The sequence below is a fragment of the Ranitomeya imitator genome, chromosome 3, assembly GCF_032444005.1.
Source record: "Ranitomeya imitator isolate aRanImi1 chromosome 3, aRanImi1.pri, whole genome shotgun sequence".
Classification (NCBI taxonomy): domain Eukaryota; kingdom Metazoa; phylum Chordata; class Amphibia; order Anura; family Dendrobatidae; genus Ranitomeya; species Ranitomeya imitator.
In genome coordinates, this window is record NC_091284.1 from 332,512,354 (window position 1) to 332,531,318 (window position 18,965).

General features: G+C 43.9%; 1 protein-coding gene and 1 long non-coding RNA gene across 2 annotated transcripts in view; one reads left to right on the forward strand and one right to left on the reverse strand.

Moving 5' to 3' along the window:
* The window catches only part of SLC9A1 (solute carrier family 9 member A1), a 113,102-nt gene that overhangs the window by 60,815 nt on the left and 33,322 nt on the right, over nucleotides 1–18,965 (forward strand). Inside the window, exons 5-8 of the mRNA XM_069756736.1 lie at nucleotides 8,215–8,408; nucleotides 9,789–9,878; nucleotides 16,716–16,786; nucleotides 17,763–17,936. Coding sequence (XP_069612837.1) covers nucleotides 8,215–8,408; nucleotides 9,789–9,878; nucleotides 16,716–16,786; nucleotides 17,763–17,936 — 529 coding nt within the window. The remainder of the gene's footprint in view (nucleotides 1–8,214; nucleotides 8,409–9,788; nucleotides 9,879–16,715; nucleotides 16,787–17,762; nucleotides 17,937–18,965) is intronic.
* The window catches only part of LOC138669893 (uncharacterized), an 88,634-nt gene continuing 69,988 nt past the window's right edge, over nucleotides 320–18,965 (reverse strand). Inside the window, exons 2-4 of the long non-coding RNA XR_011319259.1 lie at nucleotides 1,161–1,302; nucleotides 930–1,080; nucleotides 320–452 (exon numbers count right to left, since the gene is read on the reverse strand). This is a non-coding gene — a long non-coding RNA (uncharacterized lncRNA). The remainder of the gene's footprint in view (nucleotides 453–929; nucleotides 1,081–1,160; nucleotides 1,303–18,965) is intronic.

An 18,965-nucleotide genomic window follows, 5' to 3' on the forward strand; every position in this document is an offset into this window, starting at 1 on the left:
GGCGCAATTGGAGCAGGGTCCTCTAAAGCTGTCAGTGATATCTGTACCGTAGTCAGAGAAATTGACTGCCTATCCAGTGGCAGTGAGCGAGCCTTCCTTGCAATTGTCAAGGCAAAAAAATCTAAGTGATTTTTTGATCAAATCCAGGGTATCATTTGCAATTTTAACTGTTTTATCGTTTTTTTTCTTTCTTTTTTTTTTTTTTTGGTTCAGCTCTCCTGCCACCGGATAGGCAGCTCTTTCTCTCCTCTCTGTTACAATAGCTTCTGCGGAACCAGATGCTCCAAAAGCTGCTGAAGCAGATGTGCCTGCAGCAGCTGCTGAATGTGGCACCAGCAGAAGCTGTTGCAACAGATGGAGAACTGGTGCCACGAGCTCCAGAGGAATTTCCTGCTCCATCCTCAGATTCCTCATCAGCAGGAGGCCCATGAGGAGAAATGTTCCCTTCAGTCCTGTGTGAAAAAAAGAAAATAATAAATTATTACGGTATTTTTCCAACGCTGCGGAGGAGCAACGCTTTGGACGCAGCAAAAAGGCCGCTCCGCCCAAATCGCGGCCCCCTTTTTTGTTTGTGTGGTGATAGCGCATGTTTTCATTTAACACATGTGTTATCACCACATGCTATCAATACACTGTGATAGTTATCTTGCGGAGTCAGAGCGCCAACACAAGATAGACATGCTGTGGTGTCAAAAGACGCAACGCATGTCCGGTGACATAGGTCTGAAACCTCCATCTTTGGAAGCATAGTGGAGATGGGATTTCTGAAAATCCCCTCTACTATGCTGTAACATCTGGATTCTGCGTATTGAACGCTGTGGCTGTACGCAGCGTTCAATATGCAGCCAACTGTGCTACTCCACATGAAAACATAGAGGCTACATGTATAGTTAATTAAAGATTTCTCTATTTTTTTGTTTACAAATTACCTCCGCAATGTCCTGCTTGTGACCAGAATCTACAATTCCTCATAAAATGGAAACATTTTGCGACTGGGTGAGGAGCCACTTCTATCACAAGTGTTAACAAATTTAGTGAACCGGTCCCTCACAGACATCCACCTCTGTTTAATATCTGTCTCTAAAAAATATTTTAAAAAAATATCAATCTTAGTCAATTTTGTAGAAAGTATAATATTAATTGTTAAATAACATAATTACCAATTTGCAATTGCCTGGCATTTGTACAGGAATCCCATTCAGGATATAGGTCCCGAAATATTTTTGTCCAACTTATGTCGCGGTAATATTTGTCCTTATAGGACTCATCTGCGGCGTCCCATATTGCTGGAAAATCATGAACCTACAATGAATACAATAATGTCATTAGATACTATATCCAAAACCAAAATATATAATAAATTTGGTATATACTTAGATATAACCCCTACCCTAACCCAAGGCCTAACCATAAGCCAAACACCAAAAAAGAAAAACAAACCTAATCCAAAACATAACATCAGGCCTAACCAGAACCCTAACCCTAATCTCAACCGTAATCCCAACGCTAACCCTAATAGCAACCCAAACCCTAATCTCAACCCTATCCCTACGCTAACCCTAATAGCAAACCTAATCTCAACCCTAATCGCTAACCCTAATCGCTTAACCCCAAATCGCTTATACCTAATCCCAATGCTAACCCTAATCCCAACCGTAATCCCAACGCTAACCCTAATGTCAACCCTAGCCCTAATCACAATCCTAGCCCTAATCCCAAACCTATCCCTAACCATAATACTAATTTGAAACAGGAAAATATTTTAAAATAGTTTTTTTTTTTTTCCATTATTATGGGGTGACACGAGGGTTTTTGTTAATCATTTAATGTCAGGGTTTTTGTTTTTTTAATACGTTTTTTTTTTTTGGTGTAAAGACAAAGGTGATGGGGAAAAAAATTGTGTGGGCTCCTGCGCCAGAGCGGAAAAGCCGGGGGCCAATATTTGTAGCCTGGAAAGGGGTTAATACCCATGGATCTTCCTAGGCCATGATTATCAGCCCGCAGCTGTCTGCATAGCCTTTACTGGCTATAAAAATAGGGGGACCCCCACAAAAAATGACGTGGGGTCCCCCTATATTTTATAGCCAGAAAAGCTGCACAGACAGTTCCGGGCTGATATTATTAGCCTAGGAAGGGGCCATGGATATTGGCCCCCCACGGCTACAAATACCAGCTCGCTGCCACAAATACCAGCTCGCCACAAATACCAGCCCGCTGCCACCCCAGAAAAGGTGCATCTATAAGATGCACCTATTCTGGCACTTAGCCTCTCTGTCCCACTCCTGTGTGGGATGCGGTGGGATATGGGGTAATAAGAAGTTAATGTCACCTTGCTATTGTAAGGTGACATTAAGCCCGGTTAATAATGGAGAGGCGTCAATAAGACACCTATCCATTAATAATCCAATAGTATTAATAAAGAGTAAATTAAACACACACTAGAAAAAAATATTTTAATGAAATAATGACAGTGTTTTTGACCATAATTTTATTTCACGCTCAATCCAAGCGAAGCCCTCGTTCTCCTGGAAAAAAGTTAAAAATAACAAACAAAATTTATACTCCCTGATCCGATGTAGTCCATAATGAGTGTCCCACGATGATCTGCCATGAAGAACAGATCTGCTCTCCACGGCTCCAGCAACACACTGATAGGAGCTATGGCTCCTGCAGTGTGTAACTGTGCATGCGCGAGAGTTTACCGGAGTGTATTGACTCCGGTACTTTCGCTTTACGGCACAGCTGCGTGGGAAAATTCTGACGCAGCTCTAGTGCCGTAAAATTACAGTCCGGAGCTGGGAAACTGCAATACACTGCCAGAAGCATAGATCCTGGTAGTGTATCGTCGGAGGACGGAACAGATCGACGTGGGACACTCTTTATGGGATTTCTGCAGACACGGAGTATAAACTTGTTTTTGTTTTTTTTGGATTTTTTTCCTAGGGGACCGAGGGCTTCGCGGAGGTGTATGGTGAGTATGTACTCTATGTTGTATGTACTGTCTGTTGTGTATTTTACGTGTATTGTATATGTGTATTGTACAGTATGTGTTTTACTCACAATTATACTCAATCGCCGGACACAAGGACTACTCTCCCATTCTAATACCGGATGGGAGCAGTAGTCCCATACGGCGACTGAGTACGCCCAACATCAATCCCCATGCGGCGATACGACTCCATGACGGTGACTTCCTACTAACACTACACTACACACTCCATCCACACACTTCCTCCCGCTTGGCATCACTTCTCTCTGCAGCGGTTTTGACACCCTAATCCGCAGCAAAACCGCAGATATTTTTGACTGATACAATGCAAGTCAATGGGTGCAAAAACTATGCAGATCCGCACAAAGAATTGACATGCTGCCGGAAATACAACGCTGCATTTCTGCCCGGTATTTTCTGCAGCATGTGCACAGCTAAAGTCCCGGGGAGGAGGGGGCGGAATTCCGGCCACGTATGTTCGGTAGGAAATGCAGGACCTGACGTACGAAAAAACTTTCCCTTGAACGTTTTTTCGCTACGACGGTCCACCACATACCGACGCATCCAGTGCACGACTTATGGAACGTGTATCCATATGTCAAGATGGGTCGGTAATGCAAGTCTATGTGCAAAAAACGCATCCTGCGGGCAACTCTGCAGGATGCGTTTTTTGCACAGAACGACGCATTGCGACGGACAGCAAATAACGGAAATGTGAAAGAAGCCTTAGATATGTGTTTAGTATCTTTGTCATTTTGGAAATGTGCACATCTAGCAAGGGCACGATGTGATGGTAGCATCTTCACTTTCAATACAAGGCAGCACATCAACGAAATGTAATTCCCGACACCAGGAGCTCCTATGCAGCCTAACAAAATGACACTGCCGCTACCATGTTTCTCTAATAAAACAAAAAGGGGGGGCACCAAATACATAGGCTCTGCCATATGACTTAATAGATAACCGAAGGAAGATGGACGCCTGAGCTAAATTTAAAAAAAAAATTAAATTTTATTGCAAGATATTTAAAACAAAATAAATAGGCACAATAAAGACATGCAATTAAAAATGAAAACGACACCAAAGTGCCACGTCCAGGTTGGGGGCGTAAGGGTATGTGCACACGTCAGGATTTCTTGCAGAAATTTCCAGAAGAAAACCGGAAATTTTCTGCAAGAAATCCACATTTTTTTTTTTTGCGTTTTTTTTTAGCATTTTGCAAGCGAAATTAGCTTGCAGAATGCTAAAGTTTTCCAAGCGATCTGTAGCATCGCTTGGAAAACTGACAGGTTGGTCACAATTGTCAAACATAGTGTTTGACAAGTGTGACCAACTTTTTACTATAGATGCTGCCTATGCAGCATCAATAGTAAAAGAATGTTTAAAAATAATTAAAAAAATGGTTATACTTACCTGCAGACAGCCGATCTCCTCAGCGGCGTCCGTTCCTATAGATGGTGTGTGTGTGCAGGACCTTCGATGACGTCGCGGTCACATGAGCGGTCACGCGACCAATCACAAGTCGGCGACGTCATCGCAGGTCCTTCACACAGAGCATCTATAGGAATGGAAGCGGCAGCATGCACCGATGATAGGCGGGAGGACTCCGGGGCCATCAGAGGGTGAGTATATCACTTTTTTATTTTAATTCTTTTTTTTTTTACCAATTATATGGTGCCCAGTCCGTGGAGGAGAGTCTCCTCTCCTCCACCCTGGGTACCAACCGCACATAATCTGCTTACTTCCCGCATGGTGTGCACAGCCCCAGCACAGCACAGCATTCCTAGGTGTGCGGAATCCCCGCAATTCCGCAAATTTAATGAACATGTTGCTTTTTTTTTTCCGCAATGCGATATTTTTTCGCGGAAAAAAAGCAACATTTGCACAAGAAATGCGGAATACACTTTAAATAATAGGAGGCATATGTAAGCGTTTTTTTGCGTTTTTATCACATTTTTATAGCGGAAAAAACGCGAAAAATACTGAACGTGTGCACATGGCCTTAGAGTAGATAATTACTAAGCTAATCAGTCAAGCTGAGCAGATAAAGTTGACTTAATGCTGATAAGTAAAACAATTATATATGAGATGGTACCCCTTATAGAGAGTTACATATGGAGAGTTATTTCATGCAAATATAAAGTCCGAATGACATAGTTGCATACGTAACCTCCCCTAAGGTAGTAAAATATACATTTATGTATTGCTACGAAAGAGGCTCAGGATAAGATATACTCACAGCGGGGTTATGAGAGAAATAGCTGTAATAAGTTGCATAGTGCAGCCTAAAGTGAATCTGTCACCCCAAAAATGGCCTAGAAACTAAGGCCACTGGCATCAGGGGCTTATCTACAACATTCTGTAATGCTGTAGATAAGCCCGATTTATCCTGAAAGATAAGAAAAACAGGTTATATTATACTCACCCAGGGGCGGTCCGGTCCGATGGGTGTCGTGGTCCGGCGCCTCCTATCTTCATACGATGTCGTTGTCTTCTTGCCACGGCTCCTGCGCAAGTGTACTTTGTCTGCCCTGTTGAGGGCAGAGCAAAGGACTGCAGTGCGCAGGCGCCGGGAAAGGTCAGAGAGGCCCAGCGCCTGCGCACTGCAGTACTTTACGCTGCCCTCAACAGGGCAGACAACGTACGCCTGCGCCGGAGCTGCAGCGTGAAGACAAGAAGAGGACATCATCGTAAGAAGATGGGAGGCCCCGGACCACGACGCCCATCGGACCAGGATCGCCCCTGGCTGAAATCCTGGCAGGAATCCAGCGACTGGTTCCGTCTTTTGAAACTGAGCATGCATGGAAGAATTTCACGTCAGGGAAATGCTACTATTGATGGTAAGAATATTGCGATTTTTTTTTATTTGTTTTTATTATTTTTAACCTGGGTTGTGTATGCGTTTTCGCAGCGAAAAACCGCTGCGAAGACGCATACACAACAGGTGCATATAGCCTCGACGGGTCCGTCAGAAAAACGGCCCCAGTGCACCCGTTTTTTTTACAATCTGCACAGGATCCATCATTTTAACATTTTGACGGATCCTGTGCAGATTGTAAAAACTGAAGTGTGAAAGAAGCCTAAGTAATGACCTATGAACGATCTGCTGGACACCTGTTTAATGAATAATTAGAATTACATGCGGTTGAATTCTTGTTCATTAGTCTAAACTTTAGCTTTGCTTTTCAATAGGGTGAACTCCTTTTTGCAACATCAGCTTGAATGAATTTGTTAGGAAAATTACTTTTTTGGGTGCGCAAATAGCAAATCTTTTTTTTATAGTCAATGTACCGTACCTCAAATGTGGGAGTATTTTGTAGTATGGTATACCACACAAAATGTTGATTCGGAAAGGAAACTAAGGGTTTTCTGACATATCTGGTGGAGATGTACTATTATATAATACCGTATATACTCGCGTATAAGCCGAACCCCCCCCTAATTTTGCCACAAAAAAACTGCGAAAACTTAATGACTCGAGTATAAGCCTAGGGTGGAAAATGCAGCAGCTACCGGTAAATTTCAAAAGTAAAAATAGATACCAATAAAAAATTAATTGAGACATCAGTAGGTTGTGTTTTTGAATATCCATATTGAATCAGGAGCCCTATATAATGCTCCATAAAGTTTGATGGGCCCCATTAGATGCTCCATATTAAAATATGCCCCATATAATCCTGCATAAAGGGTAATAAGGGCCCCATAAGATGCTCCATAGAGATATTTGCCCTATATAGTGCTGCACAAACGTTATGGCCCCATAAAATGCTCCATACAGATAATTGCCCCATATAATGCTGCACATGGCCCCATAAGATGCTCCATAGAGACACTTGACCCTTATAATGCTGCACAAACGTTATGGCCCCATAAGATGCTCCATACACTAACTTGCCCCATACAGTGCTGCACAAGCATTATGGCCCCATAAGATGCTCCATACAGTCACTTGCCCCATTATAGTGCTGCACAAACATTATGGCCCCATAAGATGCTCCTCCATACAGTCACTGCCCATTATAGTGCTGCACAAACGTTAGCGCCCCATAAAATGCTCCATACAGTCACTTGCCCCTTATAGTGCTGCACAAATGTTATTGCCCCATAAGATGCTCCATACAGTCACTTGCCCCATATAGTGCTGCACAAGCGTTATGGCCCCATAAGATGCTCCATGCAGTCACTTTCCCCATATAGTGCTGCACAAGCGTTATGGCCCCATAAGATCATCCATACAGTCACTTGCCCCTTATAGTGCTGCACAAATGTTATGGCCCCATAAGATGCTCCATACAGACACTTACCCCATATGCTTTTGCTGCGATAAAAAAAAAAAAATCACATACTCACCTCTCCGTCGCTCAGGCCCTCAGCACTTTCAATAGTCACCTGCTCCTCGTTCCGGTGCGGCTCCGTCTTCAGCACTGACGTTCACGCAGAGGGCGCGCACTGACCACGTCACCGCGCCCTTTGACCTGAGCGTCACAGTCAGAGGACACTGAAGACTGAGCCGCACCGGAACGAGGAGCGGTGAATATCACGCAGTTCTCCCCTCCCCGTATACTCACCTACTCCTGGCACAGTCCCTGCACGCCCCTGCTTCTTCCAGCGCTGCATTTTCTTCCTGTATTGATCGGTCACAGTTACCGATCATTACAGTAATGAATATGCGGCTCCACCTCTATTGGAGGTGGAGCCGCATATTCATTACTGTAATGAGCGGTACCATGTGACCGCTCAATACAGGAAGAAGATGCAGCGCTGGAAGAAGCAGGGACGTGCAGGGACCGTGCAGGGACCGCGCCGGGAGTAGGTAAGTATAACTAGACAGCCCCTGCTCCCCCTCCCCTGCCGACCCCCGGGTATGACTAGAGTATAAGCCGAGAGGGGGACTTTCAGCCCAACAAAATGGGCTGAAAATCTCGGCTTATACTCGAGTATAGACTGTAAATATAATGTAATATTATAATTTTTACTTCTGTTTGCTTACTGAACACTAGACCTGGTGTTTGGGAAGCACAATCTATACATGTAAATGTCAGTGAACGTTACCTTGATTCTTGTTCCATACATCGCTATCGACTGTCATTGCAGCTGCTGATTTTTATTAGTGTTGTATCTTATTGTCCATCTATATCTATCAGGCTATACGATCTGTAGTGTGCTTATTTGACATTCCGCAAGGTAAGACTGAAGCTAACTTGAACTTTGCTGTCTTTCTGCAGGTGTCATGAGTTTGACTTGGTTTATTAACAAGTTCCGCATAGTCAAACTGACAACTAAAGACCAGTTTATTATTGCCTATGGTGGCCTGCGTGGTGCCATTGCCTTCTCCCTGGGATATTTATTGCATAGTGCCAACAGACAAATGTTCCTCACTGCAATAATTACAGTTATATTCTTCACAGTGTTTGTACAGGTAACAACCATTCGCAATCTCTTAAGCTTTGGAAGAGAAATTATTCTAAAATTCACATCTACATTATTTCCCATTTTATGTTGTGTCATGAGCAGAAAATTGAAAATGATGGGGCGCTGGATCAATTATTCAATAGACACCAATGATTTTTACTGGTACATCGGGTTGGCCATCATTTTGATGTAAAGATTAGTTCTGCATGTTGTGTAAATCTTCCCATCAAATATGTCTGAATTTGTGACTGAGCCTAAGATGCAGATGTGAATCATGCATAAAAGAATTTTACGGAGACCCATGGGCCTGGATAATCATTTGTCATTTTTGTTTTTTGACTTTTGCTTTTTATAGATCTTTTTTGTGCCAAATTCATCAAAATAGGGAATCTGATTCATGAATTTTACTCCAAGCCCAAAGTTGTTTTTTCTTTTTTTTTCTGTCTTTAAATAATTTTGCAACATTTTAGCTGTAAATGTTGCATGTTTTGCAAAATGTCAAAAAAAAATAAATGCACAAAAATAACTGTCACTCAGTCAGCAGTCAACGTACCGCCATAACGCAGTGTGACCCTAGCCTAAATCTTGCGACTTTTTTTTTTTTTAAGTTGAATTTCATGAACATCTCGAATAGCCATGTTGAAGTAAAAATCGGAAAACTAACTAAACTGGAAAAGACAACTGGAAAAAAAGAAGCAAACTGTCTGAATTTGTTGCAATTCACAAAAATATTCTATTCTGATTTTATTCTGGTGCATGTTAGCTTTCACATTACAACTGGACTTTGTGCCGACGATTTATTTAGGGATCTGTGAATTGATTTATACTACTTTATTTTATGTACAGTGGGGAAAATAAGTATTTGATACGCTGCAGATTGTGCAGATTTTCCCACCTACAAAGAATAGAGGTCTGTAATTTTTATCATAGGTACACATCAACTGTGAGAGACAGAATCTAAAAATACAAATCCAGAAAATCACATTCTATGATTTTTACATAATTTGCATTTTACTGCATGATTTGTATTTGATACAATAGACAAACAGAACTTTTTTTTTTTTGTACAGAAACCTTTGAGAGTTTCTTAAAAAAAAACCAACAAAACGACTGTGAGAGCCAGAATTCTTGCTGGTTGGTAGGTGATCAAATACTTATTCCATGCAATAAAATGCAATTTAATTATTTAAAAATCATACAATATGATTTTTTGGATTTATTTTTAGATTGTCTCTCATAGTTGAAGTGTACCTACAATAAAAATTACAGACCTCTCCATTCTTTGTAGGTGGGAAACCTTGCAAAATTGGCAGTGCATCAAATACTTATTTTGCCCACTGTATATTTTTTTATTTGTAACTTTTCATTGCACTTCTGTTTCCTAAAGGGAATGACCATTCGTCCATTGGTGGAACTTTTGGCTGTGAAAAAGAAGCAGGAGACCAAGCGTTCAATAAATGAAGAGATCCATACTCAGGTAAATGAAGCAAAGGCAATGTGTTGTGTATCCTTATGCCGCATTCACTCTGGCTTATTTTCTTTATATGATTTAATAGGGCATTTTGGAAAGGTGTTGTCATGCTGGGACATCTGTTGCCAAAGCTGTTCTTTTGGGTATGTTCACACATTCAGCATTTGTAGCAGAAAATTCTTCAAATCCTAATGTGCTGGCAGGAAAAATGCTGCGCAAAATATACACATTTTTGTTGCGTGTTTTTTATAATTTTTTTTTTTACATGCTTCTTTGTTGCATATTTTTCCACACTCATTAGTATGGGTGCAATGTGCAGCAAAAGCGCTAAAAAAAAAAATTGACATGCTGCAAATCTGTAAGGTAAAGTAAGCAATGTGTGCATGAGACTTAAAGATTCTCATTCACATTGGTGACATCGGGAAACCCTTCAGGTTTTCTAACAAAACTGCTGCACGGAAACAGCATGACAAAAACGCAATGTGTGCACACTGCCTTAAATTTACCAAATAAGGTTTGATATAAGAAGAAAGTTTGTAAATTAACACTTTATGCCAAGTCGCATTCCCTGCCCTTACTGGCCTTCTGTCAGGCTGCTTCCTTTCTTTCTCGCCCCCTTCTAGTCTCTATGCTTACCTGCCACTCGTCTTGATCTGTCTATTGTCAATTGGCCAAAGCAGCCACCGCTTGGCTAGATAGCATCTGGTCCTCTGCATGCAGGTATAGATGGTGGGTGACGGAGTTGGTGAGTATGACTTGCTTTTTTATTTTATAACATTCTAAGCTGTTTTAAGAATGTATTTGTGGCTGGACAACGCCTTTAACCCCTTCCTGACATGCGCTGTACTAGTACTGCTCGGTGGGAACTGCGTTCCCGCAAACTGCAGTACTAGTACGGCGCTGCTATTTCATCATATTTGAGAGATCTGTTCTTCTGTATGTTTAAGTCAATGAAAGAAGAGATTTCCCAACGAAATGTTGATGAATATTTCCCCGCACCGTTGTGCCATTCTACCATTTTACGTGTGATCTGAAAAACCACCATGTCTTTGCTATTTCTGCATTCTAAACAACCCTGTTCAAAAGTCTGTGATTTCTATGTATGATTTCAATATCCGGTTTCATGCTGCGTTTGCGTTAGGCACATGCTTCATGACTTGCTTATCAGAGCATTTATTTCTGTGGCATAGTCCTGCCTCCCATCTTGTAATCATGATTCATGCCCATCTGTGCACAATCTTATATAATTTACAAGAATGAAGTTACTGTGAGCTCTTTGCAAGGTTCGTATATGCACATCACATTCTACCCTCCTGAACATGTGCAGTGTCCTGATGAGGCTTGGGAGTGCGCATCTGACATCAGTGTGCATTAGAAGCGTGGGAGAACTCTGAAGACTCACATGCTTTTCCAAGTAGCCAATGGTGACGTCACTCTTGCAGAGGGGCTCTCCTACAAGATAGGAGTTTATGGGCCCTGGCACTCCAGAATGTGGTCCTACCACTTCCCATAATTTTGAAGAACTAGGCTCTTAGGCAATATTTTATTACAATCCAAAGTGCACTGTATGTATAATGTTTTCATCATCAACTTCTACCTTCTTCAGTTTATAAGAAAACAGAAGAAAAACACAGTTCTAAGGTCCAAAATAATGTATGAAACTTACAAAAATCTCTGTTAATATACAAAAAGTTAAAGGGGACTAAAATGTGCACACAGAACCAGCATCCGTGCAAGGAGCTGGTAGACCACACTCCGAATACATAGATAATACAGCCTGATAAAGTCCATCAAATGATGCCCATATGTATGGTGAATAGTACTACATGCAAGAGTTGCATGTTCGCAAGCAATATCCCAAGGTATAAAAAATACACATGAAAAACTTGCAATCTGGGTAACAGGAACGCACATAGTCCACCAGCCCATCCCGACACGTGTTTCGGAGAAAAAACTCCTTCCTCAGGGGGCATGTCAGAAGAGTGGAGCACAGGTTTAAATATATCCAAACGGAAATTAAAGTGCATGTGGCTGTGCATCGCTGTGGCAACCTCCACGCACGCCAGATCACATCATGCAGAGTCGTCCGCACCGGAAACACGTGGGGCCTCACATGATCATGCGCAGGAGACATCCCGGAAGAGAACGCCGGTGGAGCCAGAAGCGCCAGAGCGGCGCATGCGCATAAAGGAATACAATTATTTGCGGCCATATTGGAAACTGGCAAGGATAGGGCAAAGTATATAAACGGTAATGAAATCCGATATTCCCTATAGATGCATCCAAATGTAACCCACAGAGGAGAATAACAAGCAGGTGCATATAAATCCACACAATAACATTCCCTCCCCTGGGATGCCTGGTAATGCATACCCAGTCCAACCACACTGAAGATGCACATAAATATATAATAGATAATTATTCAAATAAATATATATATAAATAAAAAGATGGTATCCGTATATCGACATCCCAGACCTAGATCCCACACTATGTCTAAAACTATCCTATAAGCTGAGAAAAATAAAAGGTGTATGTATGTATGTGTGTGTGTATGTGTATGTATGTATGTGTGTATGTGAATATATACACACACACACACACACACTAGATTGTGGCCCGATTCTAACGCATCGGATATTCTAGAATATGCATGTCCCCATAGTGTATGGACAATGATGATTCCAGAATTCGCGGCAGACTGTGCCCGTCGCTGATTGGTCGAGGCAACCTTTATGACATCATCGTCGCCATGGCAACCATTATGACATCTACGTCGATACTGTGCCCGTCGCTGATTGGTCGAGGCGAATTCGCGGCAGACTGTGCCCGTCGCTGATTGGTCGAGGCAACCTTTATGACATCATCGTCGCCATGCTGTGCCCGTCGCTGATTGGTCAATATATATATATATATATATTATATCTACTATATAATTGTCTAAGGGTCACTTCCGTCTGTCTGTCTGTCCTTCTGTCACGGTTATTCATTCGCTGATAGGTCTCGCCAGCTGCCTGTCATGGCTGCCGCGACCAATCAGCGACGGGCACAGTCCAGAAGAAAATGGCCGCTCCTTACTCCCTGCAGTCAGTGCCTGTCGCCCGCATACTCCCCTCCGGTCACCGCTAACACAGGGTTAGTGCCGCGGTAACGGACCGCGTTATGCCGCGGGTAACGCACTCCGTTACCACCGCTATTAATCCTGTGTGTCCCCAACTTTTTATTATTGACGCTGCCTGTGCGGCATCAATAGTAAAAAAATGTAATGTTAAAAATAATTTAAAAAAAAAACCTGCTATACTCACCCTCCGCAGCAGCTTGCGCCGGCCGCCATCTTCCGTTGCAGGTTTTGGTGGCAGAAGGACCTGCCTTGACGTCACGGTCATGTGACCGCGACGTCATCACAGGCCCTGCGCGACAAGGACCTGCAATGACGTCCCGGTCATGTGACCGCGACATCACAGGCCTTGCGCGCCTGCGCTACAAAGACCTGCCATGACGTCACGGTCATGTGACCGCGACGTCCTCACAGGTCCTGCGCTAATACCAACCCTAGGACCGGAAGCTGCCGTGGACTAAGGGCTCCCTCGGAAAGGTGAGTATATGTTTATTTTATTTTTTTCACCTGTGACAAACCTGGCTGGGCAATATACTACGTGGCTGGGCAATATACTATGTGGCTGGGCAATATACTACGTGGGCATGCATATTCTATTGGAAGGGCGATATCCTATTCATCCCTATATAGAAAACTTGTCCAAGCTCCAACTGGTTGACCACTCAACACCTATGTACAAATATAGAAATACATATAATTAAATGCAAATAAAATACCAAGAATGCGGGCACCGCAGCACATCATAATGAAAAGCAGCAAAGCGATCACAAGAAGGGCGCAAAAGTAAGGTTCTCAATCATTCCTTGTGGTTGAACAGTCTGAAGGGTCCATATCCAATGTGTCTCCATCTGACCCAAACGTTGAGCTAATTTACCACCCTGGATATTGATATTAAAAACTTCAATACCTCGTACCCTCAACATTATGGAATCACATTGATGCTCGCAATATGTATTTGCTATTACTTCATTGGATTGTAGAGGAAGAATAAATATCTAAGATAAAGCTGATAACGCTCTGAATAAAAAGTGGAATGACCACAATGGCGAGAGTCAGCATGTTATCTAGCTTATCTTAGGTATTCTCCCTATACCTTCCGTGTATCTTATGAATGTCGAAGTTGACTGAAACATCGTGCACAGTGTACTTTGGATTCTGAATCAATCAATATTGCCCTCTAATTAGTAATTCAGAATAAATAGTTCTTCTGAATTACTTGCAAGATGGAAGCGTGACTAGTCTGGGAAAATAAACGACCCAGCAGATTAGTCCTGAGACATTTCCTTAGTACGAGCACAGAATAAAACTCTATTTTGAACCTATATACAGATCAAACACAAGAAGGGGGTTGTTAAAATGCAGAAATAGCATTGAGCAGAGACATGGTGGCGTTTTAGGGGGCTAGGGTATCTGACTGATTCCCTGTTAAAATCTTCATTCATGTGTATTGAACAGTAGCTGCAAATTTTCTGTGTGGATTTCTTGATTGAAAAGCACTAGGTAATCTACTGCTGATCCACTCTTTGCACAAGGACCTGCACTCCTTTTTGGTATACAATATAATATAAAACATAAGCATATTGAACATAAAAGCCTCATTACGAAGTTGCCTTTGCCACTGACAGGAGGTATACATCAACATCATGAGATATCATGGCAAAAGTTCTAATAGAACCCATTCCACCACCCACCCTTCCCTCCAAAATTAAATAATTAAGGCTAGGTTCAGATTGCGTTAATGGGACCGCGCTAATGAACAGCGTTGCACGGCGAAATTAACGCCGTGCAACGCGTCCGTTAGCGCGCCCATTGGCAGCAATGGGAACGCGCATCGATAGCGCGCGCCATTTTCGGCACGCGCGATCGATGTGCCGGTGTTTTGTGACGCGCCTCGGACGCTGCTTGCAGCTTGCCCGAGGTCCGTTCCCCGCTCTCGCAGATCGGGGATCTGCGCTAGCGGGGACGTTAAATGCGACCCCGAAAAAGACATTGCGTTAGGGCAATCCGTTTAGCGCGAAGCGCTAGCTGATTGCGCTAACGCAATCTGAACCTAGCCTAACAAAGAGAGTAGAAGAGGTTACAACTAGTGATGAGCGAATATACTCGTTGCTAGGGAACCCCCACATGTACTTATGCTGGCTAACAGATGTAAATCATTCAGCTGCGGCAATGAAAACTAAATCTCCGAGCACTAAAAAATACTCAGAGGACGCTTGGGAAATCTCGCGTAATGAGTATATTCGCTCATCACTAGTTAAAACGCATAATCGCAGTCACAGAAGGGCATACCTCCCAACTTTTGAAGACAGCGACATGTATTTTGGCACAAGCACAATAATTGTGTCCCTGATTAAGCCCCTGTGTATTTTCATTCACTAAAGTACTTATTTAATGGTCCCCACAAGTATTATACCTCCTCAGTACCTTTTTGTACACAAATAATGATTCTACCTTTCCTTCAACACAGTATGATTACCCCAGTGAACCCAACACAGCCTTCCAACTTAGTATGCTGCCCATAAAGTGGCTCCCACACCGTATGGTGTCCCTATAATTCCCCCCTGCCCCCAAACAGTATCCTGGTGCCCACAGCCCCTCACATATAGTATTATGGCCCCCACAGTACCTCCCCTATATATAGTTTAATGACACCCCCACACAAGCACAGTGCACACATCTTCCCCCACACACAAAATCATGGCGTCCCACATACACAGTATCATGGCATCAACAGCCCTGCCACACAATATTGGTATTATGGCCCCCGCATACAGGCATCAGTATCGTGGCCCCCACAAGCACCCCTCCACCCTCTCACAGTATCATGGCCTTCTCCACTCAAACATCCATGGTCTGCACAGCCCCTCCTCCTCCACCACATACACACTTAATGATGACCCTCACATTCCCCGTCCCTCCACCCCCACACACACAGTATCATGGCCCCCACATAAATACTTGCCTTCGACCCCTCTCTCCCCACCGTTCCACCAATGTGCTGCTCTGCAGATCATTGCGCCTGCTGCACTGAGACTCAGACCCACAGACAGAATGGTGGAGCAGGGTGCCTGTTTCCCTGTGACACCATTGGACTCAACTGTGTCTGCATCCTGAGGATGGTTGGATGGATGGGACTGGGCCCCATAGCAGCCTCATGGTGTGTCGCTATTAGATGTACCAACTGTTCACTGCCACTTTGCTTAAACACTGTTCTTGTCTGATTGTTTAATGCATTGTATGTGCAATAGCATGTGAGAATTTCACGCCACCAGACCTGTTAAATAAGTTAACCCCTTCCCAACATGTGACATACTGGTATACGCTGGCTTTCCAGGAATATCATCATGACAGGTGGGGGGGGTCTTTATCAGACCCCCGGCTCTCAAAGCAACCTGTGATCACATCACTAGCACACCGATGGGCTTGCGGAATGATGCTCCATCTTGCTGGAGTGAATTTGATAGTACTGTCAGAGAATGACAGCAGCAGTTTGCACGTTAACACTTGCAGGCAGAAGCACATGTGGACAAACGGCCATCATCTGCCGGGAACGATGCGGCTCTGCGTGCCAGCCCACATCAATGTCGGGGAGCCGGCATATGTCATAACAGTACGTCATATGTTGGTAAGGGGTTAAGTTATTTAACAGGACTGGTGGTGTGAAACATGAGCATGTATGATTTTAAGAAAACATTCATAATCCTAGATTTTTTTTTTTTTTTTAGTTCCTTGATCATCTTCTGACGGGAATCGAGGACATATGTGGTCATTATGGCCACCATCACTGGAAAGACAAGTAAGTAACATTCTCTAACTACTAAAAGCTTTCACTGTTCAATATTAAAGGGAATCTGTCACCCCAAAAATCTTATATGAGATAAGGCCACCGGCATCAAGGGCTTATCTACAGCATTCTGTAATGCATTCTGTAATACTGTAGATAAGCCCCCGATGTAACCTGAAAGGTAAGAAAAACAGGTTAGATTATACTCACAAAGGGACGGTCCCGCTGCGGTCCAGTCCGATGGGCATCTCGGTCCGGGTCCGGCGCCTCCTATCTTCATAGGATGACGTCCTCTTCTTGTCTTCCTGCCGTGGCTCCGTCGCAGGCGTACTTTGCCCTGTTGAGGGCAAAGCAAAGTACTGCAGTGCGCAGGCGCCGGGAAGGTCAGAGTGGCCCGGCTGCTGGGGGAACTGCAGATATTTTGTAAAAAGCTAGAGCCCCCGCAGTTCCATGGTTTCCTGTGCGGTGGACTCAGCGCTGAGATCTCATCTCCCAAGATCTTGGTGCTGAGATCTCCATCTGCGTATGCGCTGTCCTCCGGCGACCATTTTCCCGGAGTTCCACCGCACAGGAAACCATGGAACTACGGGTGTCTGGCCTTTCACAAAATGTCGATAGAGCCTCCCGCAGCACCGCCGGGCAGCCCCTCATCCCAGCCTGCGGCTTGCGGCAACGGTATCGGTAAGGTATGTCTGCATTATAAGACACACTCCCATTTCCCCCTCAAATTTTGGGGGAAAAAGTGTGTCTTATAATCCGAAAAATACGGTAGTCAGTATGAACTTCTTTGAATTGGAGCACAATAAACTGCTCTGAACATGACAGGTTACAGATTCTGAACATGGCCTAAGTTGCATCTTTAAATGTTTTATATATGTAAATTATATTTTAGGATGTTTGTTTCTTTTGTTCGCTTTATGTGGATAATCAATGTGTAATCTCAATATTTTGTAAGTAATAGCCTAATGAGATCTGTCTTTTAATGCAGATTGAACAGATTCAATAAAACTTATGTGAAGAAGTGCCTTATTGCAGGGGAGAGGTCTACAGAGCCCCAGCTCATTGCTTTCTATCATAAAATGGAGATGAAGCAGGCAATAGAACTGGTAGAGAGTGGTGGCATTGGAAAGATCCCGTCTGCTGTATCAACGGTATCCATGCAGTAAGTGCAGAACATATATCAGTGTATGAAGTGTTTGAGATGATGTTCCAGGTGAGTTTATGCATGTATTTTGCTTATGCATCAAGTTGAGTTTAGTTTATCTTGATATGGTTTATGCCAGGGGTGGAGAACCTCTGGCCCCCAGCAGATTCCCGGGGATTGCAGTGCTTCAGCCGCCGGCCGACAGCCTTTTAATTCCTCCCTACACTGCGAGCATGTGCACCCAGTGTTCACTACTGAATGATGCGGGGAATGCAATGAAGGATTATATCCTGTTGCTGGACAGTGCCAGCAGCAGAACATTCTTTGTGGATGGAATTTGGAACTGTCTGTGCTTCCGACCTGGTGTTCGCTGATGAGGCCATAGACTATAATGATGCAGACGGAGTGAATGTGTGCTCTAATGTGCATAATTTTTAGCAGTGTATGGCTATAGGAGGTAGACACTCAGAACGCAGTTCTCTACGTCTGAGTGTCTGCCTCCAGAAGGCGAACACTCACGGAAATGATGCATGTCAAAGCACACGTTCGCTCTGTCTGCATCACTGCAGTCTATGGCCCCATCTGAGAATTCATCCGGACTCCGTTTTGCGGGGGATTTCGGCCGTATGGGACATAGAATGCAACGTGAATGCACCTTTACACAAGCAGGGATGAATTTACCACTGTGTTGGCGCACGCTCAGATTCAGATCTCGTCTCCCGAGATTACAGGACGAGATCTGAATCTGCATGCGCCGCCCCCAGCGGCCATTTTCCCGGAGGCCACCGCATCACAGCAATGGAGCTGCTGGTGCCTCTGAACTGTGAGGAAATGCTGGCGGGGCCCCAACGCTGCGCAAAGATACTCCACCGCCCCCCAGCACAGAGCCCCCACGCTGCACAAAGAGGAGCCGCCGACGCCCCCAGCATGGAGACACCATGCTGCACAAAGAGGAGCTGCCGCCGCCCCCAGCATAGAGAGCATCGCTGCCACAATGAGGTAATAGGGGGATACTCCACTTACTCCTTCCCTGTGAGACGCCCCCTC